The sequence below is a fragment of the Phaethon aethereus genome (genome assembly GCF_964289735.1).
Source record: "Phaethon aethereus genome assembly, chromosome: W".
Classification (NCBI taxonomy): domain Eukaryota; kingdom Metazoa; phylum Chordata; class Aves; order Phaethontiformes; family Phaethontidae; genus Phaethon; species Phaethon aethereus.
The window spans coordinates 18,817,465-18,844,191 of NC_138581.1; the positions used below are offsets into that span (position 1 = coordinate 18,817,465).

A 26,727-nucleotide genomic window follows, 5' to 3' on the forward strand; every position below is an offset into this window, starting at 1 on the left:
GTCCCGGCTGTGTCCCCTTCCAGCTGGACAGTCCTTGACTGCTTAGCAGCAACTAAAAACATCAGTGTGTTATCAACATTCTTTTCATCCCAAATCCAAAACACAGCACTACACCAGCTACTAGGAAGAAAATTAACTCTATCCCAGCTGAAATCAGGACAGTAGTAATGTTTGCAAAGAAGCTTGTTATCTTATTTTCAGATGTTCAGAAGTTTCACAAGGGAAATGACCAGGCTTTATCATCTGTTATGATATTTTTAAAGGTTTGGTGGAGCTTTTCATTCTGAGAAACAGGCAACAAGCAGGATGTCTCTTTTTGAAAGATCATCTTGAAACTTTGAGTGTGCCAGGCAGTCAGTGATGTTAATTCTGACAGAGATGAAGAAATAACTGTTAAAATTGTGACACTACCAGCAAAGGGATGGATGGCTTTCATAACAAATCAAAACAAAATATGTGTGCAGGTTGAATTCTTGCACTGCAGGACTGCAAACATGTACGTGCCTGTGTCCCCCGATGTATACATACAGCTCTACTCTTCGTGCCACAGTGTAAAACTGAAAGGTGTTCTGGCAGAAGTTGCGTTGCAGTTTGGATAGTTTTGATCACCGAATAAATGTTCATATTTCATGTGCTTCCTAGAGCAAATAATCTCAGAACACATGAAGAATGATTTGGTTTTGGTTTAGATATTTACAACCATTAACCTGACAGAACTGTGCATGTATTTCCTACGACACGATCTAATGCTTTGAGGGTAGACTCAATTCCTTTTAGCAAAAAGCTGTTCAAACAGGAATTAAGTAAAAGGTTTTAGAGAGAAAGAGTACATGCAGCCCTCCTGTACCTATCCTGAGGGAGTGTAGCGCAGCTGTTTCACAATCAAAATTTTGACCATGGGCTCTAGCAGTTGTTGGTAGCTCCACGCGTGTGCTTTCAGCTTCTAGACCTGTGTGTTCACTGTCCCGTGTGTTAGACCCAGCATCTTCTCTTCCGCGGGAGAATTCTCATTGTGCTTGAACCATATGTTTCTCAGTGTTCACTCTGGAACTTTTGATAAATTTGAACCAGTGTAGCTCTACACACATAGGCATCAATGCAAATACTCTTAGTCTAGATTAAGAACAGCCTGCTGTAGGTGTGCTTTTATCTGGTCCAAAAATAATCAATTTAAATCCAAATAAGTACATTTTTAACCAAAATAATCCACAAAGCAAAATTTTAATTATTTTTGTTTGTTTGTCAAGAAAGTATTTGAAAAAAGTAAGTCAGCACTGCCAAGACTGGTTATGGACTATTTTAATGGAATTATGATTTTATGAATGTATTGGATTTGTGTGACAAAGTTTTGGTAGCGGTGGGGCTTGCAGGCGTGACTACTGTGAGAAGCTGCTAGAAGCTTCCCCTGTGTCTGATAGAGCCAGTGCCAGCCGGCTCCAAGACGGGCCCGCCACTGGCCAAGGCCAAACCAATCAGCGATGGTGGTAGCGCCTCTGTGATAACATAGTTAAGTAGGGGAAAAAAAAAGGCACGCGGCATTTGCAGCCGGAGAGAGGAGTGAGAACATATGAAACAAGACTGCAGACACCAAGGCCAGTGAAGAAGGAGGGGGAGGAGGTGCTCCAGGTGCCGGAGCAGAGATTCCCTTACAGCCTGTGGTGAAGACCATGGTGAGGCAGGCTGTCCCCCTGCAGCCCATGGAGCTCCACGGTGGAGCAGATATCCACCTGCACCCATGGAGGACCCCACACAGGAGCAGGTGGATATGCCCTGAAGAAAGCTGTGACCCCGTGGAGAGAGGAGCCCACGTTGGAGCAGGTTTTCTGGCAGGACTTGTGACCCTGTGGGGGACCCATGCTGCAGCAGTCTGTTCCTGAAGGACTGCAACCCGTGGAAGGGACCCAGGCTGGAACATTTGGTGAAGAACTGCAGCCTGTGGGAAGGACTCACATTGGAGAAGTTCGTGGAGGACTGTCTCCCGTGGGACAGACCCCACGTTGGATCAGGGGAAAAGTGTGAGGAGTCCTTCCCCTAAGGAGGAAGGAGCAACAGAGACAGCGTGTGATGAACTGACCACAACCCCCATTCCCCATCTCCCTGTGCTGCTCCGGGGGGAGGCAGTAGAGAAATCTGGAGCAAAGTTAAGCCTGGGAAGAAGGGAGGGGTGTGGGGAAGGTGTTTTAAGATTTGGTTTTAGTTCTCATTATCCTATTATGATTTTGATTGGCAATAAATTAAGCTTACTTCCCCAAGCTGAGTCTGTTTTGCCTGTGACGGTAATTGTTGAATGATCTTTCCCTGTCCTTATCTCGACCCACAAGCTTCTCCTTATATCTTTTCTCCCCTGTCCAGCTGAGGAGGGGGAGTGAGAGCAGCTTTGGTGGGCACCTGGCATCTAGCCAAGGTCAACCCACTGCAATGAAACAAAAAGTCACATCTTTCTTCGGTTCTGTTTCCTGGTGTGATATCCATCATGTTGCTGTGTTTATGTCAGAGAATGTGAAGTTTTATAAGAATAAACAGGACAAGTCTAAATAGTTGGGAAGTCATTGTGTATTATCAGATACAAAACTAGACAAATTTAAGTAATACATTTATATTTTATGGAGCCATAGTACAATCCGTAAAAGATAAAGTAAAAATTATTTGTAGAAGAAAACAATATATGCTACAAACAAATAACATCTGCATAACAGTAGACATGTTCATGCCCACTATGTGGATCTCTTAGGAATAAAAAGTACAATTGAGAAATAATACTGGTGCAGTCCTATTGAAAACAACCAATTTAAAAATAACCAGCTCCAAAGAAACCTTCTGGCCTTTGCACCAGGGTAGCCATAACAGTAACAGACAATACAAGTTTCCTATTTAATGCTGACATTCCAGTATACAAGCATTAAATTCAGATCTGTTGACTTTTCTTGGCAGGGTAGTAAGGCACTGGGCAAAGGTGAAGATGAAACACACCACGAATCCCCCTCGCATTATTACTCAGCACTAGCTAGGAGTCTGTCTTCTGAGCTCTTCATGGCTTATAAGCTTACCTTGTACCATTGTGGGTATATAAATTATTACATTTAAAAAAAATCAATTTGCTACCCTTTTTGCATCTTAAATTAATATATTAAGTGATCAAACAGTTATCATCCTGTAACTGTCCTGGATACAAAGTTTTTTATCTACTGCATTACCTCAATATAAAATATTTTTTCAGTGAGGAAAAATGAGTAGTAAAGCACATTTTGTAAACATGTATACATGTCATGCACACACATAGACTCATAGAATCATAGACTCATAGAATCATAGACTCATAGAATAGTTTGGGTTGGAAGGGACCTTTTAAGGTCATCTAGTCCAACCTCCCTGCAATGAGCAGGGACATCTTCAACTAGAGCAGGCTGCTCAGACCCCCATCCAACCTGACCTTGAATGTTTCCAGGGATGGGGCATCTACCACCTCTCTAGGCAACCTGTTCCAGTGTTTCACCACCCTCATTGTGAAAAATTTCTTCCTTGTATCTAGCTGAAATCTACCCTCTTTTAGTTTAAAACCATTACCCCTTGTCCTATGGCAACAGGCCCTGCTAAAAAGTCTGTCCCCATCTTTCTTAAAAGCCCCCTTTAAGTACTGGAAGGTGATTCAAAGAAATTCAGACTTAAGAAATTTTAACTCAATAACATCAAAGTGTTATTAAGCAGACATCTTTATTGCAGCGCTGGACGCATGGGGGATATCTCCTCCTAACATGCGTGCCTTGAAACAAAAGTTCATCCTTTATATACCTTAAAGACATGAATATTCACACATTTTCCAAGAAATCACCGCCTCCTTGCTTATCTACTACATTTACATAATGCTGGCGTTGCAAAACTACAATACACATGTGCGGGGGTCTGGGGTGGTCGTCGGTGGTCGTTTGGGGAGTTAGCCCCCTACTCCTTTTTCCCTTTTATGGTCACGGGTCTCTTGAGGATAATTTCTTCTCCTTGGATGTTCCCCCCTTCTGTTGTTCAGCCAAGCAGTTCTTTCTTATCATCCTTGTTAGAGCATTCCTGCCAGTCTGTCTCTATGCTCAAGGTTAAGATATCTTCTCTGTTCTCTTTAATCTCTCAGTCCTTGCTCTTAACTCTTCTTTGTTTTAATTTTCATGAGGCCTGCTTTCCTCGTGTTTAACCGATTACACATAGTTACAGTGTTAGCATTGAGGCAAATACAGCCTAAGGACTATGAGAATAGGCCATTAAACATAATCACACAGTTATTAGGCTAAAGAATTCTATACTAAAGTTAAACTAATCATGTAATCAATAACCTTTCATATGTTAAGGAATTTGCAAAACTTAGAGTTGATTAGTGACACATGCTAAAACCTTGTAATTGTTTTAGATCCTTGTTTCAAAGGCTGCAGTAAGGTCTCCCTGGAGCCTTCTCTTCTCCAGGCTGAACAACCCCAACTCTCACAGCCTGTCCAAATAGGAGAGGTGTTCCATCCCTCTGATCATTTTTGTGGCCCTCCTCTGGACCCGCTCCAACAGGTCCATGTCTTTCCTGTGCTGAGGGCTCCAGAGCTGGATGCAGTACTCCAGGTGGGGTCTCACCAGAGCGGAGTAGAAGGGCACAGAATCACCTCCCTCAACCTTCTGGCCATGCTTCTTTTGATGCAGCCCAGGATACAGTTGGCCTTCTGGGCTGTGAGCACACATTGCCAGCTCATTTCCAGCTTTTCATCTACCAGTACCCCCAAGTCCTTCTCAGCAGGGCTGCTCTCAATCCCTTCATCCCCCAGCCTGTATTGATACCAGAGATTGCCCCCACCCAGGTGCAGGACCCTGCACTTGGCTTTGTTGAACCTCATAAGGTTCACACAGGCCCATTCCTCGAGCTTGTCCACATCCCTCTGGATGGCATCCCGTCCCTCAGGCATGTCAACCGTACCACTCAGGTTGGTGTCATCTGCAAACTTGCTGAGGGTGCACTTGATCCCACTATGTCATTGATGAAGATATTAAAGGGTTCTGGTCCCAACACGGACTCCTGAGGGACACCACTCATCACTGATCTCCATCTGGACATTGAGACGTTAACCACTACCCTCTGGGAGTGACCATCCAGCCAATTCCTCATCCACCCAACAGTCCACCTGTCAAATTCATATCTCTCCAATTTAGAGAGAAGGATGTTGTGGGGGACCATGTCAAAGGCCTTACAGAAGTCCAGATGGATGACATCAGTAGCTCTTCCCGTGTCCACTGATGTGGTCACTCCATCATAGAAGGCCACTAGGTTGGTCAGGCAGGACTTGCCCTTGGTGAAGCCATGGTGGCTGTCTCGAATCACCTCCCTGTCCTCCATGTGCCTTAGTATAGCTTCTGGGAGGATCTGTTCCATGATCTTCCCAGGCACAGAGGTGCGGCTGATGGGTCCTCCTTTTTTATAAATGGGTGCAATGTTTCCCTTTTTCCATTCTCCAGGGGCTTGACCTGACTGCCATGACTTTTCAAATATTGTGGAGAGTGGCTTGGTAGCTACATCAGACACTTCCCTCAGGACTCTGGGATGCATCTCGTCAGGTCCCATAGACTTCCGTATGTTCAGGTTCCTCAGGTAGTCTCGAACTTGATCTTCTCTTACAGTGGGAGGGACTTTGCTCCTCCAGTCCCTGTCTTGTATTCCATCCACTCTAGAGGTGTGGAAAGAGAGGTTGCCAGTGAAGACTGAGGCAAAGAAGTCATTCGGTACCTCAGCCTTCTCCTCAGCCGTTGTTACCAGTTTGTCAGTCTTACTCATCAAGGGGGTGTACGCTTTCTTTGACCCTCCTTTTCTGGCTGACATACCCATAGAAGCCCTTTTTATTATCTTTGCATCCCTTGCCAAGTTCAGCTCCAGCTGCGCCTTGGCCCTCCTGACCCCATCCCTACACAACCGGGCAGCATCCCTTGTTCTATTGCAGCAGGCCCTGCTAAAAAGTTCCCTGTAAAACTTAGTAGCAGGACTACTAAATGGGTTTACTTGCTTTACTGAAGTTGCTGGTGTTTTCTGTATCAGAACCTCAAGGAGGAATTGTGAACATGAAAATGAACTAGATTTTTTAGCATGTTTTTAATGGAATTTTTTGATCTGCTGTGCTACTATAAATGAATCTGATTGGAGAAACCAAAGAGTAGACATTGTTACAAAAATTCATTCTCATCTTCTTTCATATGAGAGTCAGTGTTCCTTGATGAAATAGGATTTAGTTTTAGTTTAGTCATTTAAGATTTAGAATTTCCAGTGGTGAACTTCTAATTAGTTGAATAGATCATGAATGCTAGAGCAATTTGAAAGAACCCGTATTCCTCTTCTGAAGGAACTTTTATTCCTGTTCAAGGGGACAAAATGGTATATTTGGAAGGAAATGCTGGTACGTGGAAGAATCACATTTCAGTGAAACAATAGATGTGATCTGAATTGGTAATGAATGTTCCTCAGTGACCGGTTGGCTTTGAACACCTAAGGAGTTTTTATAGGAATCATAATGTTTTTGAAAGATGCTTTTATGGGATGGGCTGTGCAGATGCATGAAGTGGATGAAAGAAACTTGGTGGGCAAAAGGGTGGCAGGATGTTTAATTGTTCATATGTACAAAGTTCAAATAAACCTGTAAGCTTACGTGCAAAATAATAATATTAATTTATAATAAAATCAAGCATATTAAAATACATTTACTATAATAAATAATTATATTATACTAATTACTTGTAATTCACCATAAATCTATATATAAAATCATTTTGGCCAGAGTTACAGATCACTGATTTTCAATGATGCCTTTAATAGTAAGCTAATTATACAAAATTAATTATTTTCTATACGTATTTTCCATATAGGCGTGCACCTTACATGCTGTTGACATTATACAAGTAAACATTAATGAACTATTTGCATACTAATACATTCACCTGATGTGTCGGAGATGTTTTTTCCTCAAATACTGAGTGCAAGGATAGGGTCTGTGGATGATGGCAGGCTAATGAGCTGTGAAAAATAAAGCCCTGTGTTTCCTCAGAGAATAACTAAACTGTAGGCAAGGGTTGTTCGTCCATAGACTACTTCAAGAGACCACAATATCAGCTTCCTCTTTGCAATAAAACAATAATATCTCTATGCTCCTTGATCTTTGGTCTCTTTGCTGATATTACTGAAGAAAGGCACATTAACAGTATTATGGTGTTGAAATTCAAGACTTTTGAATTTGTAAGTAGAAATTAAATATGGTATTGAATAAAGAAAGAATATTTCAGGCATAGAAGATTTGCATTAAGACAACTAAGCTGTAGTTCCAAAGCACTACATTAGCTCTCTTTAATCAACTTGGTGACAAATCTTTTTACAATATATTTCATACAGTAATAGATTAAAAAAACACTCTCAATATGTATATATTAATATGGTGACTAATCATATACATATTCTAGAATTACATGCTGTTGCTTTTGGGAAGCTGATGTGGATTTCATTATCCTTAACATTTAAAAAAAAAAAAAGTACCCTGTTGAACTGGGAGGGTAGAGTTTGTTTTCCAGTAATGATATACCTATATTAAAAAATCTGTTGATGAATATTTTCTGAATTTAAAGTTTTGATGATTTGAGCACTTGGATTCTCATTTGGACATTCAACCATAGGATTTTTGCAGAATTCTATTTTTCCTGTATATTTAAAAAAATATTATAAGACATTTTAAGGAAAAAAAAAGAGAAAGAAGAGATTTGAGGGCTCTGACCATTCTCATTTTATCTTTGCAGTTCGACAATCAGCAAGCATTGGGAAGCAGAACTGGCCACGCTCAAGGGTAATAATGCTAAGCTCACAGCAGCCCTGCTGGAGTCCACTGCCAATGTAAAACAATGGAAGCAACAGCTTGCTGCATATCAGGAGGAAGCAGAACGTCTTCATAAGCGGGTAAGTCAAGGCAAACAGCCAGGATCCTTGAGGTGGAAGTATTGGTGACTGTATTCACTCATTTTGAAGTAAAATAAGCTTATTGTTGGGGCTTTAGGTTAATCTTTGAGACAGAAATTAATGATGACTTTAAAGCACACAGGGTTCCTCAGTTGGGAAATTCTTTTGTAGCAGTTCCTTTTCTGCAGAAGGTTTTGTTGCAGGAAGAGTTATCTAACCTGTGATACTTTGGATATGTCTACCAGCTTTCACTCTTCATTTGCTGCCAGCTGCATCACATCTGTTTCAGGACCTTCTCCATACCATTACACTTTAGTCCATCTTGCATTAAACCCATAGAAACTTTACATCAGATCTGTAAGTTAAAGGAACTCTGTTGTAGTCGCAGAAATGACAGTGTTTGAGAGAGGAATAAAGTGTATGCAAGGCTGCATTATGGAAACAAGTATATAATATTTTTTCTTTTCTCTTTTCACATGTAACTCTCTCTATATTGTATAATTAATTCATCTTTATTCATATATATTCATATTCAATTTGTCATCATAGTTTAGGACATATTTTTTGTACAAAATGAAGGCACAATTAGCATATGTATGGAAGGAAGATGTCTTTGATGGAGTTGTATTAGTTTTGTTAATATCAGTTAACTTAGAAAAATATCAAGGAGATTAACTTAGTTAAGAAAATAAAAACAAACAAAAGCCCTATATGCTTTTTTGCATTAAGACCAGTTTCATGAATATGCTGACAGAAGGGAAAGGTCAAATGTCAGACAATTTGGGTTTTTATGCTGTACTCTCTTAAATGAAATAACATATGGCAATTACAGTTAGCCAAATCCTGTAAATTGTGAAGGGTTTTCAAACCTGTGCTGGATCTGTCCAGCTGGAGGCTAGTAGTCCCAGGAACAAGGATCATATTGATCTGAGGAGGAGAAATTCAGCAGGCTGCATCTAACCTGGAGGTCTGGAAGAATAGCAAGAATTCCCATGAGCTTGAGAAACCTGGGGAAATGGCAGGTTGCTGGGGCTGTCCTATACCTAGACTGACTTGCAGATGAGGATCTTGAAGTCCCAGCCAAATGAATAGGGAAGAACAACAATTTCCGTTAGACTGTAACTGTGTGTGCCATAGGTGGCTGGACAAAATGCATGAAGTGTAATTAAAACAGGTGCTTTTTGCAAAGTGCTTTCATTTCAAGAAATTGGCAGTTGCTGACAAAATTGCTTTGCTACAGAAATTTTCCAGTCAAGAACAAGTTTGTCATTCGTGTTTGTATAGAGAGACATTTTCACTTTGTCATCTCATTTAAGCTTCTCCTCTGTAAGGGTGGAAGTTCTAACCTGTGCTCCATGTTTGTGAACAGACGATAATAGTAACTGTTGATAAAATTATATAAATTATAACCTTATATTATAAATACTATAGTGCAAAGGTTCAGGTGGATTTGATCACCAGATTCAGGTTTTAAAGTGAAGAACTCATTGCTAAAACATGGACATAATGAGGTAGCATTCTTCATACTAAAATGTATTAACAGCTTTTGTTGCAAAGCTGAGACAATACAGCAGCTGCCTTGCCATGAGGAGACTAAATCAGACAAGACGGGTAAGGCACTGTGATAGAAGATCCCTTTTTCTTGATGTTATTCTCACTCTTAGTAAAATCTTATTTTAAATCTGTTATTGGAAAATACAGTTAAATACAGGAATTTTTAGCATGTCACTTTGCTTGTACCTGTGTGACGGAGAGAAAGAGACTTCACTGTAAGGTTCAAATTAAAAATTTATTTGAGCTTCACTCACAGGTCCAATACACCACTATTGCAGGTTTTTTATGGATACAATGGAGGAATGCACTATCACAATTAACACAATTCATAGGATACTAACACAAACCACAAGCGTGGTAGATATTAATACCTTAAAAAGTGTGCACTAATCACGATCAAATACCATACATATGTTTCTTAATCACTTACCCTCTCTCTCAGGTAAGGCCTCTTAACCCCTGGGGAAGTTACCTTGTACAGCGTCCTGGGCAAGGGGGGAAGAATCTCCTACAGGCCAGCTGTATCGTTGGAAAGACTCCCCCATTTTCTGCCCAAACTTTACGTTTTTTATTTCCTAATTTGATGGGTGGGGTCAGGATTACACCTGAGTGGATTATACTCTCTGGGATGTTTATCTCTGGTGGTGTGATGGCCCCTTAGTCTGTATTGCTAATTTTGTCTAGCACACAAAGTTACTGAAAAGTGGTGGAATGGTACTCAGGGCATTCTGTTTGTTAAGGGATTATTCAAGGCTCCATTCAGGTTTCAGTTCTTATCATGATGCAGTGTTCAGGCAACCCCGGGCTGAGCCGTTTCTGCAGCTCCCCCCAAGTCATCCCTATAAGGATCTGTCAAGGTGAGACAAAGCTGAGTCGAATCACAACTCCCTGCATCTCGCTTTTGTGCTCTGAAACCGGTTTAGCTGGGTGATCCCATACAACCTGATACTATGGTTAACAGAAGTAGTAACCAAGTCTTTATAGCTACATTCATTAATAGCTGATTACTTTTTATAACCTTTGCCCAGCAAATTTCCTGCAATTATTTTGTATAGCTGAGGGAACACAAAATCTTGTAACATGGGATCATATACACTGTGCTCTTTTCATCACTTTTTTACAATGCCTATATTAAATGTTTCTGTAATCAGTGACATCAGGGCTTGTTGACATCTCACATAGAATATAGGAATGCTCTGTGCCTATGGCTCTCAGTGTTGTCCCAAATATGGGTTCTTCCACCCGGTGTGCAGAGAGCCGAAAAACACACAGAGCCGAGATATTTGCTTTTATTCCAAATCTGCGCAGAGCTGGGTGCTAGGTGGTAGGCCCACAAAGCTAGCACACCTCAGCGAACACACAGAAAATATTTACACACATTAATCAAGTTATCAGTATTTTTTAAAAGTTGGCTCCGTTACCCTTGTTCCCATTGGTTCTCATAAGCCTCATCTCCACTTAAAGTCACAGCATCCTTCTTTTTTCTAGGCATGCTCAGTGAGGAAGGGGCTTTTGTGAGGAGGGGGCTTTCCCCGCCCAGGGGCAGGTTTCTATTATGCCAATTATATGTTAATTAGATGTTAATTAGGATAGTTCACTCAAGGTTCAGTAGTTGTGTTTCTTTTGTGATTATCTTGTTCCTTCCCTCAAGGTTGCACCTTGTTAACTGCTCACAGAGACTAAACAATACCCCCAGCTTCATTCCTTGCATGCCTTCAACCCTGTAAGTGCTTGTCTTTCCCTATAGGATCATCCTCTAGAGAATCCTATAAGCATACTTTTAGTCAGATGAAAGGAACCTCATCCTCAGTTCACAGAATCACCAAATAATTTAGCATGAAGGGGAATTTTGGAGGTTAGCTGGTCCACTTCCCCACTGAAAGCTGGGCCATCTTTGAAGTTGGATCTAACTTCAGCATTGGTTCAAGTTACTCAGGGCTGTGAGTCAAGTCTTGAAAAATGGAGATCCCACAGACTTTCTGGGCAACCTGTTCCAACATTTGACCACGCTTCTTGTCAAATTATTTTTCCTACTATCTAATTGGAATTTACCATGCTGCAACACACATCTGTTCCCAGTTCAGAAGAAAAATGTTTTTTGAAACAAAAGAACCTTTGTTAAGAAAAGTTGAATAGAAACGCTCCAAAAAAAATTTATTTCAAGGAGAAACAAAAGTTTGGAAATTAATTTGCATGTTCAATTGTAATGTAGTTGTTCTTGTTGTGGTTTAACCCCAGCCAGCAACTAAGCCCCACGCAGCCGCTCACTCACTCCCCCACGGTGGTATGGGGGAGAGAATCGGAAGAGTAAAAGTGAGGAAACTCATGGTTTGAGATAAAGACAGTTTACTAGGTAAAGCAAAAGCCACACACGCAAGAAAAACAAAACAAGCAATTCATTCACTACTCCCCATGGCCAGGCAGATGTTCAGCCATCTCCAGGGAAGCAGGGCTCCATCATGTGTAATGGTTTCTTGGGAAGACAGATGCCGTAACTCCGAACATCCCTCCACCCCTTCCTTCTTCTTCATCCCAACTTTATATATCGAGCATGACGTCATATGGTATGGAATATCCCTTTGGCCTGCCTGGGTCAGCTGTCCTGTGTTGGGATCACTCTGCACGGCTCGACCTTAAGGGGAAGGAGCTGTGGCACTGAGAAGCTGGTAAACAGCTGGATATCTGCACGGCTCGGCCTTGAGGAGAAGGAGCTGTGGTAAACAACTAAGAAGAAGCAAAGGAGTGCAGGAACACCTGCAGGCAGCGAATCCTGACTGTGTGAGAGGCGCGTGGACAGCGCGTGATATTTTGTGCACAGCCACTTGCAATAATGTGTGTAACAAGCTGTAACCAATCATGAGTGTGTGCGCGGTGACTAAACAGAAATTATGATATATATTGGAGTCAGACAAGACAATAAACAGCTTCGGAATATAACTCTCATAGAGTTGTGAAGTCCATCCTTCTCCCGCAACTGGTGACCCCGACGTGATACGATCTCTGGGATCTCATCATTGAACACCGGTCGAGCGCAGAGGACGCCGCGGGAGAAGCCCGGTTGGAAGAATTGCAGTCAGCGGGACTGACGCAAGGAAAAAGAAAAAGGAATACCTTGCAACAGAGAGCAAGCGAGGTGAGGTGAGCAACCGGGGCGGCATGGGGCAGAACACATCGCATAAAGAAGGGACGATAGTCAGACTCCTGCTGCACATGCTCTCTAAGAGAGGACTGAAATATGATGAATATACACTTAGAAGGCTTCTAATTTGGAGCCGAAAGAAAGGGTACCCCCCCGATCCGTCTGTGGCGTTTAAGGCAGAGACGTGGGAGGAGATAGGAAAAATGTTATGGGAACATATTGAGAAAACTGCCGCAGAGTTAGTGATGGCGTGGAAGTTGATATTAACCACATTAAAAGCCTTAAAGGCAGAGAGAAAAGCCGCAGCTGATATGGAGGAGGCTGTTAAACCGCCTTCAACCAATCCCTTTTTAACCGAGTCAGAGGGTCCGGGACCTTCAGCAACTCCGACTGCACCGCCTGAGGTGCCAGATGCACCAGGTGAACCGGCTGCATTAGATAAGTCAGAGAAACAGGTCTACAATGATATATGTGAGGGCAAGACGGGACAAAGCTGCCCAGAACAATGTACTCAGTGTTCTCCTGTGTGCCTGTGTGAAAGATTGATGGGGTGGGCTTCACCACCCCCGAAACCACCCAGACTTAACCGATCGAAAGCCGTAGTTTTGAAGCCCTCAGCTGAGCCCCTGCCACCTTTATGGCCACTGTTGCCTGATAGCAGCAACGAAGGAGAAGAGCCTGTTGTAGAGACTATAGGGAGGCAAGAGCCTAGGATGAAAGGCGACCCTAGGGAGCGATGGAAAGACGTTTTTTTAGGAGCAATGAAAGACGAGGAAACAGAGTTACTGATGGCATTTCCTGTTAGTGTACAGCCTCACGGGCCCAATCGCTGGGACCCATTTCATTGGAACTTGATTAAGGAAGTGCGGAAGGCAGTGCAAAATTATGGCTTGCAATCACCTTTCACGCAAGCTCTATTAGATAACATATTCACGGGAATGGTTCTTACACCATGGGATTGTCGGCAGATGATAGATATGTTGTTGACACCAACCCAAAGGTTATTGCGGGCAGACAGATGGTATAAACTCTGTATGCAAGAAGCCCTGAGAAACCTGGAGCGTCAAGACGGCGATCCGCTTCAGAACATTACTATGGAACAAATGACAGGCCAGGGACCATTTGTGGATGTTAGATTGCAAGCTCGGCTGCCTTTAGAAGCCTTGCAATTAGTTGGGCGACTAGCGTTGAATGCGTTGCGAACAGTCCCTGAGGAGGGAAAGAGGCAACCATCTTATACTCAAATTAGACAAGGGAGAGATGAACCATATATGTCTTTTGTTGATCGTCTGAGAGACGCTTTGAATAAGGTGTATACCAATGAAGACGCAAAACTAGCAGTGCTGTTGAATTTAGCGGTAGAAAATGCCAATGTAGATTGTAAAAGAATTTTGTTAGCTTTGCCAAAAGAAGCAACGTTAGTACAAATGGTAGAAGCCTGCAACAGAGTAGGCTCTGCCACGCATCAGGCAGAAACACTCGCAAGCGCCTTTGCAGCAGCAATTAAGCCATTTATAAATGGAAAAGGGGAGAAAAAATTTTTTAATTGTGGAAAAACAGGCCATTTTAGAGCTCAGCGCAAGGCCACAAGGAAAGGACCTAGGCAGATTGAGACAGGTCATAAATCCTTCCAACAAGGACCCTTTCAGCAAGGAATAGGCCCAGCAGGAGCACCATGTGGTCGATGTCAAAAATTTGGTTGTCAAGCCTCAGAATGTTGTTCAAAGTATCATCGGGATGGTATGAAATTGGGAAACGGGCGACCGAGCGCGAAGGCACCCCACACGACGACACAAATGGGGAAGCACCACCAGGCTGCTTGGCAAGCCTCAGCGCCCAAACCAGAGGGAGCGCCGGAGTGGACGTGGAAACAACAGTAGAAGTTACCTTATGGGACATGTCGGTTTATGATGTCCCAACTAACGTGAATGGACCATTAGGATATGGATTGAGTGCTTTGTTATTAGGACGATCTTCAGCAGCAAAGCAGGGACTTTTTGTTCTCCCTGGAGTCATCGACGCTGATTATACGGGAACCATCAAAGTAATGTTGTGGACTCCATCTCCTCCTGTTGCGGTTCCTGCAGGCACATGTATTGCACAATTGGTGCCTTCTACTGCTTCTGTACCTCAGGCAGCGCAATCAGTGAGGGGGAATGGAGGGTTTGGCTCAACAGGAAGACCAGAAATCTTTCTAGCATTAGATATCAGCAGAAGAAAACCGACTTTGAAAATGAAGTTTAGGCATCCTGACCCCGCCGCACGACCGTGACAGTGGACCATCGATATGTTAGTGGACACAGGAGCTGATGTGACCATAATTAGTCAGCGAGAGTGGCTGCCAGGCTGGCTGGCTCAGTCTCCAGCTCACGGACTTGTAGGGGTTGGTGGGTTTTCTGCAATACAACAGAGCGTAACAACTCTAACCTGTGAAAATCCAGACGGGCTAGTGTGTTCAGTGCGACCCTATGTAGCAGTGTTACCATTAAGTCTGCTTGGGCGGGATGTATTGAGTCAAATGAATGTATCACTCTCTAGCGATCCGCAGGGTTTTCGGTAGCGGCCATTGAAACGCGACCTGTGCTCAAACTGGAATGGAAAACTGATGATCCAGTGTGGGTAAATCAATGGCCGCTGACCGCAGAAAAGGTCGCCCACCTGGAAGATTTGGTAAAAGAACAGCTACAAAAAGGCCATATTGTGCCAACCACTAGTCCTTGGAACACACCTGTTTTTGTGATTCCAAAGAAAAGTGGAAAATGGAGACTATTACATGACTTGCGAGAAGTCAATAAGGTTATAGTGGACATGGGAGCCTTGCAACCAGGGCTACCATCTCCCTGTATGATACTGAAGTATTGGAAGCTTTTGATTATAGATCTCAAAGATTGCTTTTTTACAATCCCTCTGCATGAAGATGATGCCAAACATTTTGCATTCTCAGTCCCAAGTACAAACAAGGCGCAACCCATGCAAAGATATCATTGGACAGTATTGGCACAAGGCATGAAAAATTCGCCCACGATGTGTCAAATTTATGTAAATTGGGCTTTACAGCCAATCAGAAAAAGGTGGCCTCAATATTTCATCTATCATTATATGGATGACATATTGTTGGCTGGTGATCAATTAAATCCGGAAGAAATGATCGGGGAGCTCGTTGAGCTTCTGAGGCAAAGTGGGCTGCAAGTGGCGCCGGAAAAGATACAAGCTGAAGCGCCTTGGAGGTACTTGGGGTGGATGATCACTGAAACGTCGGTGACCCTCCAAAAGGTTGAATTAAGAATTCAGATTAAAACATTAAATGATGTACAAAAATTGGTAGGAGACATTAACTGGATTCGACCTATTTGTGGGATCACAAACCAAGATATGGAGCCCTTGGTTCAGCTCTTGCGAGGGGATAGCAGGTTAAACTCTCCTCGGCAATTGACCAAGGAAGCCCGGGAAGCAGTAGCAAACATTTCTGAAAAGGTAACTCAAGCATTTAGTTCTAGGGTAGACCCCTCGATAGGGATCACTTTGGCAGTAATCAATCACGAGCGATGGGCTGGACCTGCTCTGGACCGTTTAGGTCAAGCACAAGCCTCTCATGCCTTTTTCCATCAATCTGCCAAAGTTTTAGCGAGACAATTTAATCTAAGCGCAGGTGACGCTAGAGCTATTATACAGACTTGTGCTGATTGTCAACAAATAGGCCCAGGAATCCCGATTACAGTAAATCCCTGAGGACTGCATTCGCTACAACTATGGCAGATGGATGTGACACATGTCGCTGACTTTGGAAGATTTAAATATGTTCATGTTTCAATTGATTGCTATTCTGCAGTAGTTTGGGCCACTGCACAAACAGGAGAAACTAGTAGGCATGTACAAAAGCATTTGTGAGCTGCATTCACAGCCCATGGTATACCCCTACAAATTAAAACCGATAATGGTCCTTGTTATGTAGCCCAGTCAACCCAACGATTTTTTGCTCAATGGGGAGTGACGCATGTTACTGGAATACCACATCCCCCAACTGGACAAGCTATTGTCGAACGAATGAATCATTCCCTGAAGTGTTTATTGCCAAAACAAAAAGGGGGAGAGGCTGCCACACCACCCCAAGAACGTTTGAATAAAGCCTTATATGTGTTAAATTATTTGCGTCTAGCAGAAGGAGAAACAGTGTCTCCCATAATAAAACATGTAAAAGGAATGACAGGAAGTCTGTTTGAGTTAACACAAAATGTGCAAGTAAAAGTTAAAAATTTGGAAAAGAATGTGTGGGAAGGACCTTTTCAACTGCTAACCTGGGGACGAGGTTATGCTTGTGTCATTACAGATTCTGGAACTCATTGGGTACCCGCAAAATGGGTAAAACCATGGGTGAAACAGTCACCATTGTCATCGTCGGACACATCTTGACACTATCAGGTGTCATCGCAATCTGGATGCCACCTCAGCCAAAAGAAAATGTATGGGTAACATTAGCAAATCAAACAGGACAGGATACCTTCTGTCTGTCTCTTTCCTCCCCGGGCAATCCCTTTTCAATCTGCCAGAAGGGTTATGGTGGCTGTGTGGAGATCAATGGGCTGGGAAACAGCTGCCCGGGAACTGGTCAGGGGACTGTACCATGGGCGTCCTAGTTCCTAATTTGCAAATAATTAATCACACTGTAATTAGCGGTATCATTAGAGGAACATGGAAAGCTTTTAGGGCAAAGTGCTCTATAACTACAAATCCTTTGGTAAGATATAATATTGGTTTTCATAGCTTTGTGCAGGCGCTTTTTCCATCGCTAGGAGTGGTTTCCATCGCTAGGAGTAGTACAGCTAGAATTGTTTTCCTTGTAACATTCTGCTATTGGCTTAAGCATGGTTGATACGTGACTGCTGGATTATGGTAATATGCCGTGTGAACAAAGCCTATGAACCAATAGATGGGATGGCTGTGGCACGTGCAGCACGTCTGGCCAGCGGCTCCCTGTGTTGAGAGGTGACAACCGAGGCATGTTCTGACGCTCGCTGGCCACGTGTGTCGAAACTCGTTCCTCTGCAAATGTATAAATACCGGGATTTCCCGAAGGGCAGTGGGCCGGTGTACGGCAAGACCACCGTTGCCTCCATGGGAACGCCCACATAAAGCTGGCACCTACTGACTGCTGGGCTGAGTTTGCGGCACAGGACGATACAAGAATGTACAGATGGTCCATCTTCCTCACAGTCCTTGGGTTGCGAATGATCCATCAGGTTTTGTTTATAGATAAACAAAAAGGGGGAGATGTTGGGATCACTCTGCACAGCTCGACCTTAAGGAGAAGGAGCTGTGGCATTGAGAAGCTGGTAAACAGCTGGATATCTGCACGGCTCGGCCTTGAGGAGAAGGAGCTGTGGTAAACAACTAAGAGGAAGCAAAGGAGCGCAGGAACACCTGCAGGCAGCGAATCCTGACTGTGTGAGAGGCGCGTGGACAGCGCGTGATATTTTGTGCACAGCCAATTGCAATAATGTGTGTAACAAGCTGTAACCAATCATGAGTGTGTGCGCGGTGACTAAACAGAAATTATGATATATATTGGAGTCAGATAAGACAATAAACAGCTTCGGAATATAACTCTCATAGAGTTGTGAAGTCCATCCTTCTCCCGCAGTCCTGGCTGTGTCCCCTCCCAGCTTCCTGTGCACCCCCAGCCTTCTTGCACAAAAAGATGGACAGGCCTTGACTTCTTAGCAACAACTCAAAATATCAGCACCTTATCAACATTTTCTCATCCCAAATCCAAAACATAGCCTCACACTAGCTTCTGTGAAGAAAATTAACTCTAGCCTAGCTGAAAACAGGACAACAATGAAACTAATTGCTCTCTACAACTACCTGAAAGGGGGTTGTGGTGACGTGGGTGTTGGACTCTTCTCCCAAGTAACCAGCGATAGGACGAGAGGAAATGGCCTCAAGTTGCGCCAGGGGAGGTTTAGATTGGATATTAGGAAAAATTTCTTTACCGAGAGAGTGGTCAAGCATTGGAACAGGCTGCCCAGGGAGGTGGTGGAGTTGCCATCACTGGAAGTGTTCAAAAAACGTGTGGATGTGGCGCTTTGGGACATGGTTTAGTGGGCATGGTGGTGTTGGGTTAGCGGTTGGACTTGATGATCTTGAAGGTCCTTTCCAACCTTAATGATTCTGTGATATTTTATTTAGAATATTTGCCATTTTGTTAGTTCTAAGCTCAAACATGCAATCATCTTTTCAAGAAGAATTCAAATGATAGTTATAGGAGATCAGTAGACAGTTGATACCTCATGTTTTCTTCACTCATACTTCCATCTTTCAGTCTCTTTGATATTGCTGAGAGTCATCATAGGAAACCTTTCAACCAGTAAGTAGGGATAAGCTGCAAACAACTTTTCCCAGACACCATGAAGGAGTCCAAGGTGTTGTCTTTAATACACCAGAGATCTTTCTGGGTAAATTTTGCTGAAGTTAGGTCAGCATTTACAACTATAACAGAAATCTCTTGCACCAGTGTCTTTCGAAACATATTTTTCAAAACTGAGAAGTGTCATTAGGATCAAAGAGAACAGACACCAAAGAAATGCTACAGGTCTCAATGCACTGTTCTCCAGAAAAAACCCCAGTGAAAATTTTTGAGAGGAGAGCACCACTTTGTGGAATTGCTTTTTATTTTAAAATAATCTGTGGAAAGGCTTAATACTTTGAAAGTACAAATGTCATGCCTTGTTTGGATTGGAAGCCTCAGTGCATACTTACAGATATTTTTCAGCCACCCACTTAAAAAAAAATCTTCTACGGAAACAGAAAGCCAATAACATCTGAAGTTACCAGGAAAAAAAGCCACATAGCTATTCATCCCCTGAGTCTTGAGTGAATTTTCTAACAGTCATGACCCTTGAAAAGAGAAACCTTTTGTGAAAAGCAAAAGCAGAGGAGATGTTTTGCAGCACAAATATGAACATATTCTTCACAAAGTCAAACTTCACTGTCCCATTCTGGTTGGTTGGGGAAGCTGTTGTATGAAAGTATTTCATGACCAAGATAATGTGAACCATTCGTGATCATACCTTCAGTTTGGGATTAATTCTTGATGAGGAGATGGAGGACTTTCTTCAGAGTCTGGAATTTTGTCTATTTGTAACAAGACTTTCCTATGTCAGTCTGTTCTGCAGGTAAGAGTATCACGCAGTTTGCACCCATCTGCACACACACATGCTTTGCCTCTCCAAAAATGGACCTCTTCAAATTATGCCCCAACAGCCAGTCAAAAGTATAATGTTAGAAGAGTAAAAGCTCCTCATAGCTAGTATGTAGCTGCTTCATTTCAAGTGCAAGACTTTGTCCACTTACCTTTACCAACACAAGATATAATGCTTATTTTGTTAGACAAATGCTACAGAAACATTTCCAGACTTGTTCATTTACTATTTTCTGTCTCTAAATGGACTCTGTAGTGATAATCTGGTTCTATGAAACTGGAGAATAGTCTAGACTTGGGTTTCAGGGTACATATTCCCATCTACATAGAAATTATTGAAAAGGTTACACAGTTTTAGAGAAAGGAAATTCAAGAGAATTGAAGATTTGTGTCCTTCTGATCACTTTTACGTATGCTGCAGAACAAACTAATGTTCACTTATTGTCAGCTTTGGATTATTTTGTAAAATCAATATACAGAACATGGATGAACTTGTGTAACTTATAGTGATTGTAGTCATGGTAAAATGCTTCTCATATTCCTTAGGAGTACAGGAAATTGAAGTGTTACTGAACATTTTTGAGTTCAAAGTCCACAAGCTAAAAAACAGTTTTAAAAAACAACTTCTCAGAAAACAAGTGAAAACTTGGCTTTTTGTCAGTTTTGATATATTAAAATCTGTTACAACTCATAGTAATATACAACTCATAACAATATACTTTAAAAATACAGCTTTATTCTTTTAAAGCCCACATAAACCTACACTCGAAAGCCGTACTTTCTTGAATATTTTTGAAGTGTGTGTTTTTAATGAAGAAACATCTCCAGTTGTTCAATTGCTCAACTTCACCCATTTTTTTTTTACAATGAGTGTGATGAGACACTGGAACAGGTTGCCCAGAGAAGTTGTGGATGCCCCATCATCGCAAGTGTTCAAGGTCAGGTTGGATGGGGCTTTGAGCAACCTGATCTAGTGAAAGATGTCCCTGCTTATGGCAGTGGGGTTGGACTAGATGATCTTTAAAGGTCCCTTCCAACCCAAACCATTCTATGATTCTATACCAAGAATTATTTCCTGCTTTACTGAGAATACAGGAGCTAAAATTAAGTCACCTAAAACAAAACAAACCCTCCAGCAAAACAAAAAAAAAGCCCAAACCTTTCAATTAGTGGCTCTTTTCAAATGTAGGCTCTCTGTGTTTCAGTCACTTGGCCCCTGCACCCCACACCAGTTATAGTGTCTGTTTCACCCACTCACCTGCTCTTCTGAAAGATCTTTGTGTTGCTGTACCTCGTCTGTCTGCTTTATTCTCTTTAAGAGAAAGGATATATGTGAAGTTTTTTAGGCAGCAGGGCCAAACCCAGTGGAGTACCTGAGGTATGCATTTTTAGAAAATGAGGGGGGGGAGGAGAAAAAAAGAAGTCTCTAACCAAGTACATTTTAGCGACGCTGAAGCTCCATTGAATGCATGACTGATACCAATTTAGTCCTCCTTTTATTGATACCAACAAGTTATTTGTCTTCTGTGTTTTCTCTGGTGTAGTGGATAATGAGAGACATGGACTTCTCATATGAGAAGCTGCACATATATATAGATAGAAGATTTTAGAACTGGGTATCTATGCTGTGTGGTTATGGTGTCACTGCTGTCTGGAATGCCTAATGATAAGCATGCAACTATGTTGACAATGTTAATGACTAAGAAGTTACTATTCTTGAAATAGTGTAGAACTAATTTTTCTCAAACTTCCAAGCAGAATATAAATAAATGTACCTTCATCCTTTAACAACTCACATTGGAGATGAAATGATTCATTTACTTTATGGATTGATATGTTCTTTTTAGTCTTTTCTGTATTACTCCCTTCTTAACTGCCCCCTCTCCTTAGAGAAAAGGGACACTCTGCAAGCAGAAATAAGTCTGGCTACCACCATTCTCTGCAGTTATTTGAGCTTAAGAACTAGTAATTTATTTTATTCCTGCTGGCATTAATAAGGATACTATTAGATATGGATCAGGGGAATTTACATTACATCTGACCTGAGTTAGAAGGTGACAAACATCTTAAGTCATGGAGTGTTTCCACTTTCAGTCTTGGTGAATTATTAATTGTGGATTCACATAAAATGCACTATGTAGATCCATGGAGGAGTGTTTTGCCATTTGCAAAGTGTTCAGGCTGTGTTAATGAAGCCCATATGGACTTACAAATTAGCTAATTTTTAATCCGTTAGATAACTTTCTCCTAGAGGATTGACCATGGAAGTCAGAGCAAATGATAGCTGGCAAGAAATATTTAAGTTATGGATTGTCTTCCTGTTGAAGGTATGAGATAGATGTGCTGCTGTGTCAAATTCTGCTTGGGTTAAAAGGAAGAAGAGATGGAGCATGAGTTTAGGAGGCGGCTATAGCTCCTATTCCTTTGCTACCCCTCTCAAGCTGTAGTTAAAGCTTCAGAATTAGGAACTGTACCTTGAGCAGCTGATATGGGCTCCTTCAGCGGTTACACGGAAAAGATCACAGTATTACAGAATCACAGAATCATTAAGGTTGGAAAGGACCTTCAAGATCATCAAGTCCAACCGTCAACCCAACACCATCATGCCCACTAAACCATGGTGCCACGTCCACACTTTTTTTAACACTTCCAGTGATGGTGACTCCACCACCTCCTTGGGCAGCCTGTTCCAATGTTTGACCACTCAGTGAAGAAATTTTTCCTAATATCCATTCTAAAGCTCCCCTGGCGCAACTTGAGGCCATTTCCTCTCGTTCTATCACTAGTTACTTGGGAGAAGAGACCAGCGCCCTCGTCGCCACAACCTCCTTTCAGATAACTGTAGAGAGCAATGAGGTCTTCCCTCAGCCTCCTCTTCTCCAGACTGAACAACCCCAGTTCCCTCAGCCTCTTCTCATAAGACTTGTTCTCCAGACCCCTCACCAGCTTCGTTGCCCTTCTCTGGACACGCTTCAGCACCTCAGCACCCTCCTTGTAGTGAGGGGCCCAAAACTGAACACAGTATTCGAGGTGTGGCCTCACCAGTGCCGAGTACAGGGACACGATCACTTCCCTACTCCTGCTGGCCACACTATTGCTGATACAGGCCAGGATGCTGTTGGCCTTCTTGGCCACCTGGGCACACTGGTGGCTCATGTTCAGCCGGCTGTCAACCAGCACCTCCAGGTCCTTTTCTACTGGGCAGCTTTCCAGCCACTCTTCCTCAAGCCTGTAGTGTTGCAAGATGATTGGATAGAGCTGAGTGAACACATTTGCCATACATAAAATGGCCATGTATTGCCATTGTATTGCCATACAATAAATTTGCCATGCTCTCACATCGCTTCTGTTCCCTTAATGGAATAAAATTATTTTGTTGTCAGCATGTAAACTGATAGTTCATCTCCTACCATACTGTACAATTAATGCATATTGTTGTATTTACTGGGATAAGCAAAGTGGCAATTGTAATCCAAAAATTAATTGCACCAGTAGTTATTATTTGATATTGTAAGATAAGCTAATGCACTAGCTGGGTGGAGGCCAAATAGTCATCATTCAGAATCTTTGTGTAACTGCCTAATCGCATATAAGTATTTCTGTAGGTCATTCTATAGCATGTCTTTCTGTTCCTGATAGCGGAGTTGTGAGGCCCTGCAGCTGTAATGATTGTTCTGCTAAACTCAGTGTTTGCTATGAAAGGCAGGAACCAGCATTAAGGGGTCTTAGAGACCAAGATATCCTGTGGTATCACTGATGGAAGGTTCAGCTAAGATCTAAAATAAGTGCTTGCAAATCTTTCATATTCGACCCCTCGTAACAGCTGCTGTCTTCAGCAGAGGCACAACACACCTCAGTTTAAGCTATGACAGTACCTAGAAATGCAGACAAAGGCTTCTGCAGAGGATCTCCACCCCTTACATGTGGTGTATGTCAGATTTACAGGGTTGGGAGAGGTCCCTTTAGCTACTTTACTGCTCTAATGTGGCTGCAGTTGCTCAGAGCATAGCTCTGTCTGTCATTGCAAAGCTGAGGATCTCTGCTGAGCTCCGTAGAATCGACCTGTAGCTGCAACAGCCTCATGGGTCACATCTATACGGCTAAATAAAAGAGGTCTTGACACCAAGGGCCATGGTCTGAACCATATCTACATGTTATAGCAATGATACTGGATCTCTTCTGGGCCTATGCAGTGTCCTTGTGGACGTAAGGCACGGTACTGTTTTGTGCAGAGTCCTTTTCCAGTTCCAAATGCCTGCAATGATTTGAGGGCTGCGTTGCCACCCACTGGAGTGGTATTCTCCTTGCACAAAAGCAAGGATGAGCATTGCATGCCCAAAGTGTTTCAGATTGGCATGGGAGGGTTGCAGATTGCATAAAGCCTGGTAGGGTGATTTTGGAAGACTGTAGAGATGGAAGGGCGCTAAACCTGACTATGTGCAAACTGTGCTTGGAATCTGTCTGGCAGCTGGTGTGGACCTGAGCAGTTTGGGAAGAGTGCGAACTCCCTAGTCCATATGGCCTTCAGAAGCTCGGGGCTTTTTGGTCCTGTTTTACTTAGTGGTGGAGATGTGGTCACTGGGAAAAGAGTTGTTCCTTGTCCTTACTATCACAACATGTTTGAAGTTGAGAACTGTAGGGCAGTTGCATACTCTCTTCTCTTTTGTTACATTGCTGACAGAGCACTAATTGTATCAATGTACACATAAATTATTGTTATAGGTAGGATTTTTGAAAGAAACAGAGGTTTTTGTCTAGACAGGAGCCTTAGCAAAATTAATCCATACTAATTCAAAGTGTGAATTTACAGTTAAACTGCTTTAAATTCTTGTGTGTAAAAATGAGTTCCAGAATGAAAGTGGCTGTAATTCAGATTATTTTAGTGTCCGGGTCACCGTGTCCTGGTACCTGACTTGCTGATAACCACATAATCTAATTGCTTTCATAATGTGATTAAGTGCCATAGGAGCCCAAGTCTATTTGACTTTCTTCACAGACAAATACCTAGTCATTTTAGAAAATGGGATGTAAGTTCCTAAATAACTTAGGTTGCTTTTGAAAATGTAGTTCTGTTGGAATATTTGAAGTATTCAGCACCATAGCAACAGCAAGGAATTATGCCTAGTGTTCAACAGTAATTTAATGCACTAAAAAACTTATTTGGTATCAGTTGTGAAAAATATGAGATACATTACAGGTGTGAGAATAAAATATTTGCAGTGATACTGATAAGCAATTTCAGTTAAGGGAGCAAGGGCAAATTTTTTCTTAATTTTTGATAGTATGTGATATAATGTTAGGTCTACAAGTTTTTAATGTTTAGTGCAAAAAAGCTAGAAATTAATTAGCTATGCTTGCTTTTGCAAAGGGCTAAAAGTTATGAGACAGAGTTATGGATTTTGGTTTATGCTAGATGGCCTTCGTGAAGAGATAACCTAGTGTCTCTACTATATAAAATTAAATTACTAAGAAAAAACCGAGATCTTTTTAAAAGAATAAAACTAAAATAAAAGTTGAGCCTTTTCAGAGAAATCAGGGATTTTCTTAGTGCTACTGTGATGTTTCAGGTTAAATACAAGTCTTTTGCATTGTGATACAGTGTGTCACCGAAATCGGGAATAAACCTCGTAACACCAACGTAGTGTTAAAAGGCAGGCATTCTTTATTCACGGCGCCGGGAACACGGGGAATAGTTTTCCCAAATCGTGTTCGTTCAATCAGTCTAAGAAACATTCTTTTATAGATACACAAATACATATTCATTATCCTCTATACAATGATTGGTTAAAAATTCTTCGCCTAACATGTAAAGGACTACGCATGCTCACTATAACTTTCTAAGAATTTGCTTCCTTGACCTTTTGGGTCGGAGGGTTTCTTGAGTGGGTGGTCTCTGAGTCGGTGGTCGCGATCTCCCCCTCCCGGAATTACCTTTCCCTCTAAGTCCATTTAAACTTGGCAACACAAAATAGACCTTTATGGGCCGTTGGCACAATAAGTAATTATTCATTCCAAAGTCTTTGTTTTAAGACAAGAAAATTACAAATTACACTTCTACATCATTGTTTAAACCCTTGATACTTAAATCAAGGTGGAAAGGATTGAGTGGACTTCTGAGCAGCACTGTTGGTGCATGGCATGTTTCTATAGTTACAACTTGCTACAAATTCACAAACCTATTTTCTAACCCTATTTTATTTTAATTCCCTACCACCTTGGTTACATTTCCCCCCTTTGGAAGTTTTGAAATAATCTCTTTTCAATGCTTCCATTACAAATTAATTTTCTTATTAACATTCAATCATTTTATTGTATGATGGTGGGAGCATTATTAGTCAGTCCATTTAAATTTTGGTGTCCCCCTGTAGTCATTGCAAGTGTAATTTTAGGGTCGATCGCCGCTCTTTTATAGAATTCCCTTTTCAAACAATGATAAATGAATAATATTCCCAAAGATATTATTAATAATAATAACACAGTACCAATTAAGGACTTCACCCAAGAACTCAAGTTCCATCCCAATCCACTGAAAATTTTATCAAACCAATTTTCTTGCATGTCTTGTTGCATTTCCTGAGTATCCTTTTCTATTTTTCTCAATAAGTCCAAATCATATTCAACATCCTGGGTAACATTTGGGATATGTATGCAACAATGATCTATCCTATCCCTCAGGTATCCACAAACTCCATGTTCTTTTAGTAAGAGCATATCTAGAGCCATCCTGTTCTGTAGGGTCATCTTCGAAGTGGCTTGTAACTGTAAATTTAGTTGTTTAAATCCTTTCCTTGTTATATTGGCTAATCTTTCCACTTGACCTGTCAACTTATATAACCAAGCCCTATTCCTGTAAGTTGACAAGGGAGTCAATAAGGATTCTAAGGCCCA

At 41.9% G+C, this 26,727-nt stretch overlaps 1 protein-coding gene across 1 annotated transcript in view; it reads left to right on the forward strand.

The window, feature by feature from the left end:
- The window catches only part of LOC309415135 (homer protein homolog 1-like), a gene marked incomplete at its 5' end in the record, with an annotated part of 101,244 nt that overhangs the window by 51,331 nt on the left and 23,186 nt on the right, over positions 1-26,727 (forward strand). The window contains one exon of the mRNA XM_082012579.1: positions 7,792-7,948. Within this exon, the coding sequence (XP_081868705.1) occupies positions 7,792-7,948 (157 nt within the window). The remainder of the gene's footprint in view (positions 1-7,791; positions 7,949-26,727) is intronic.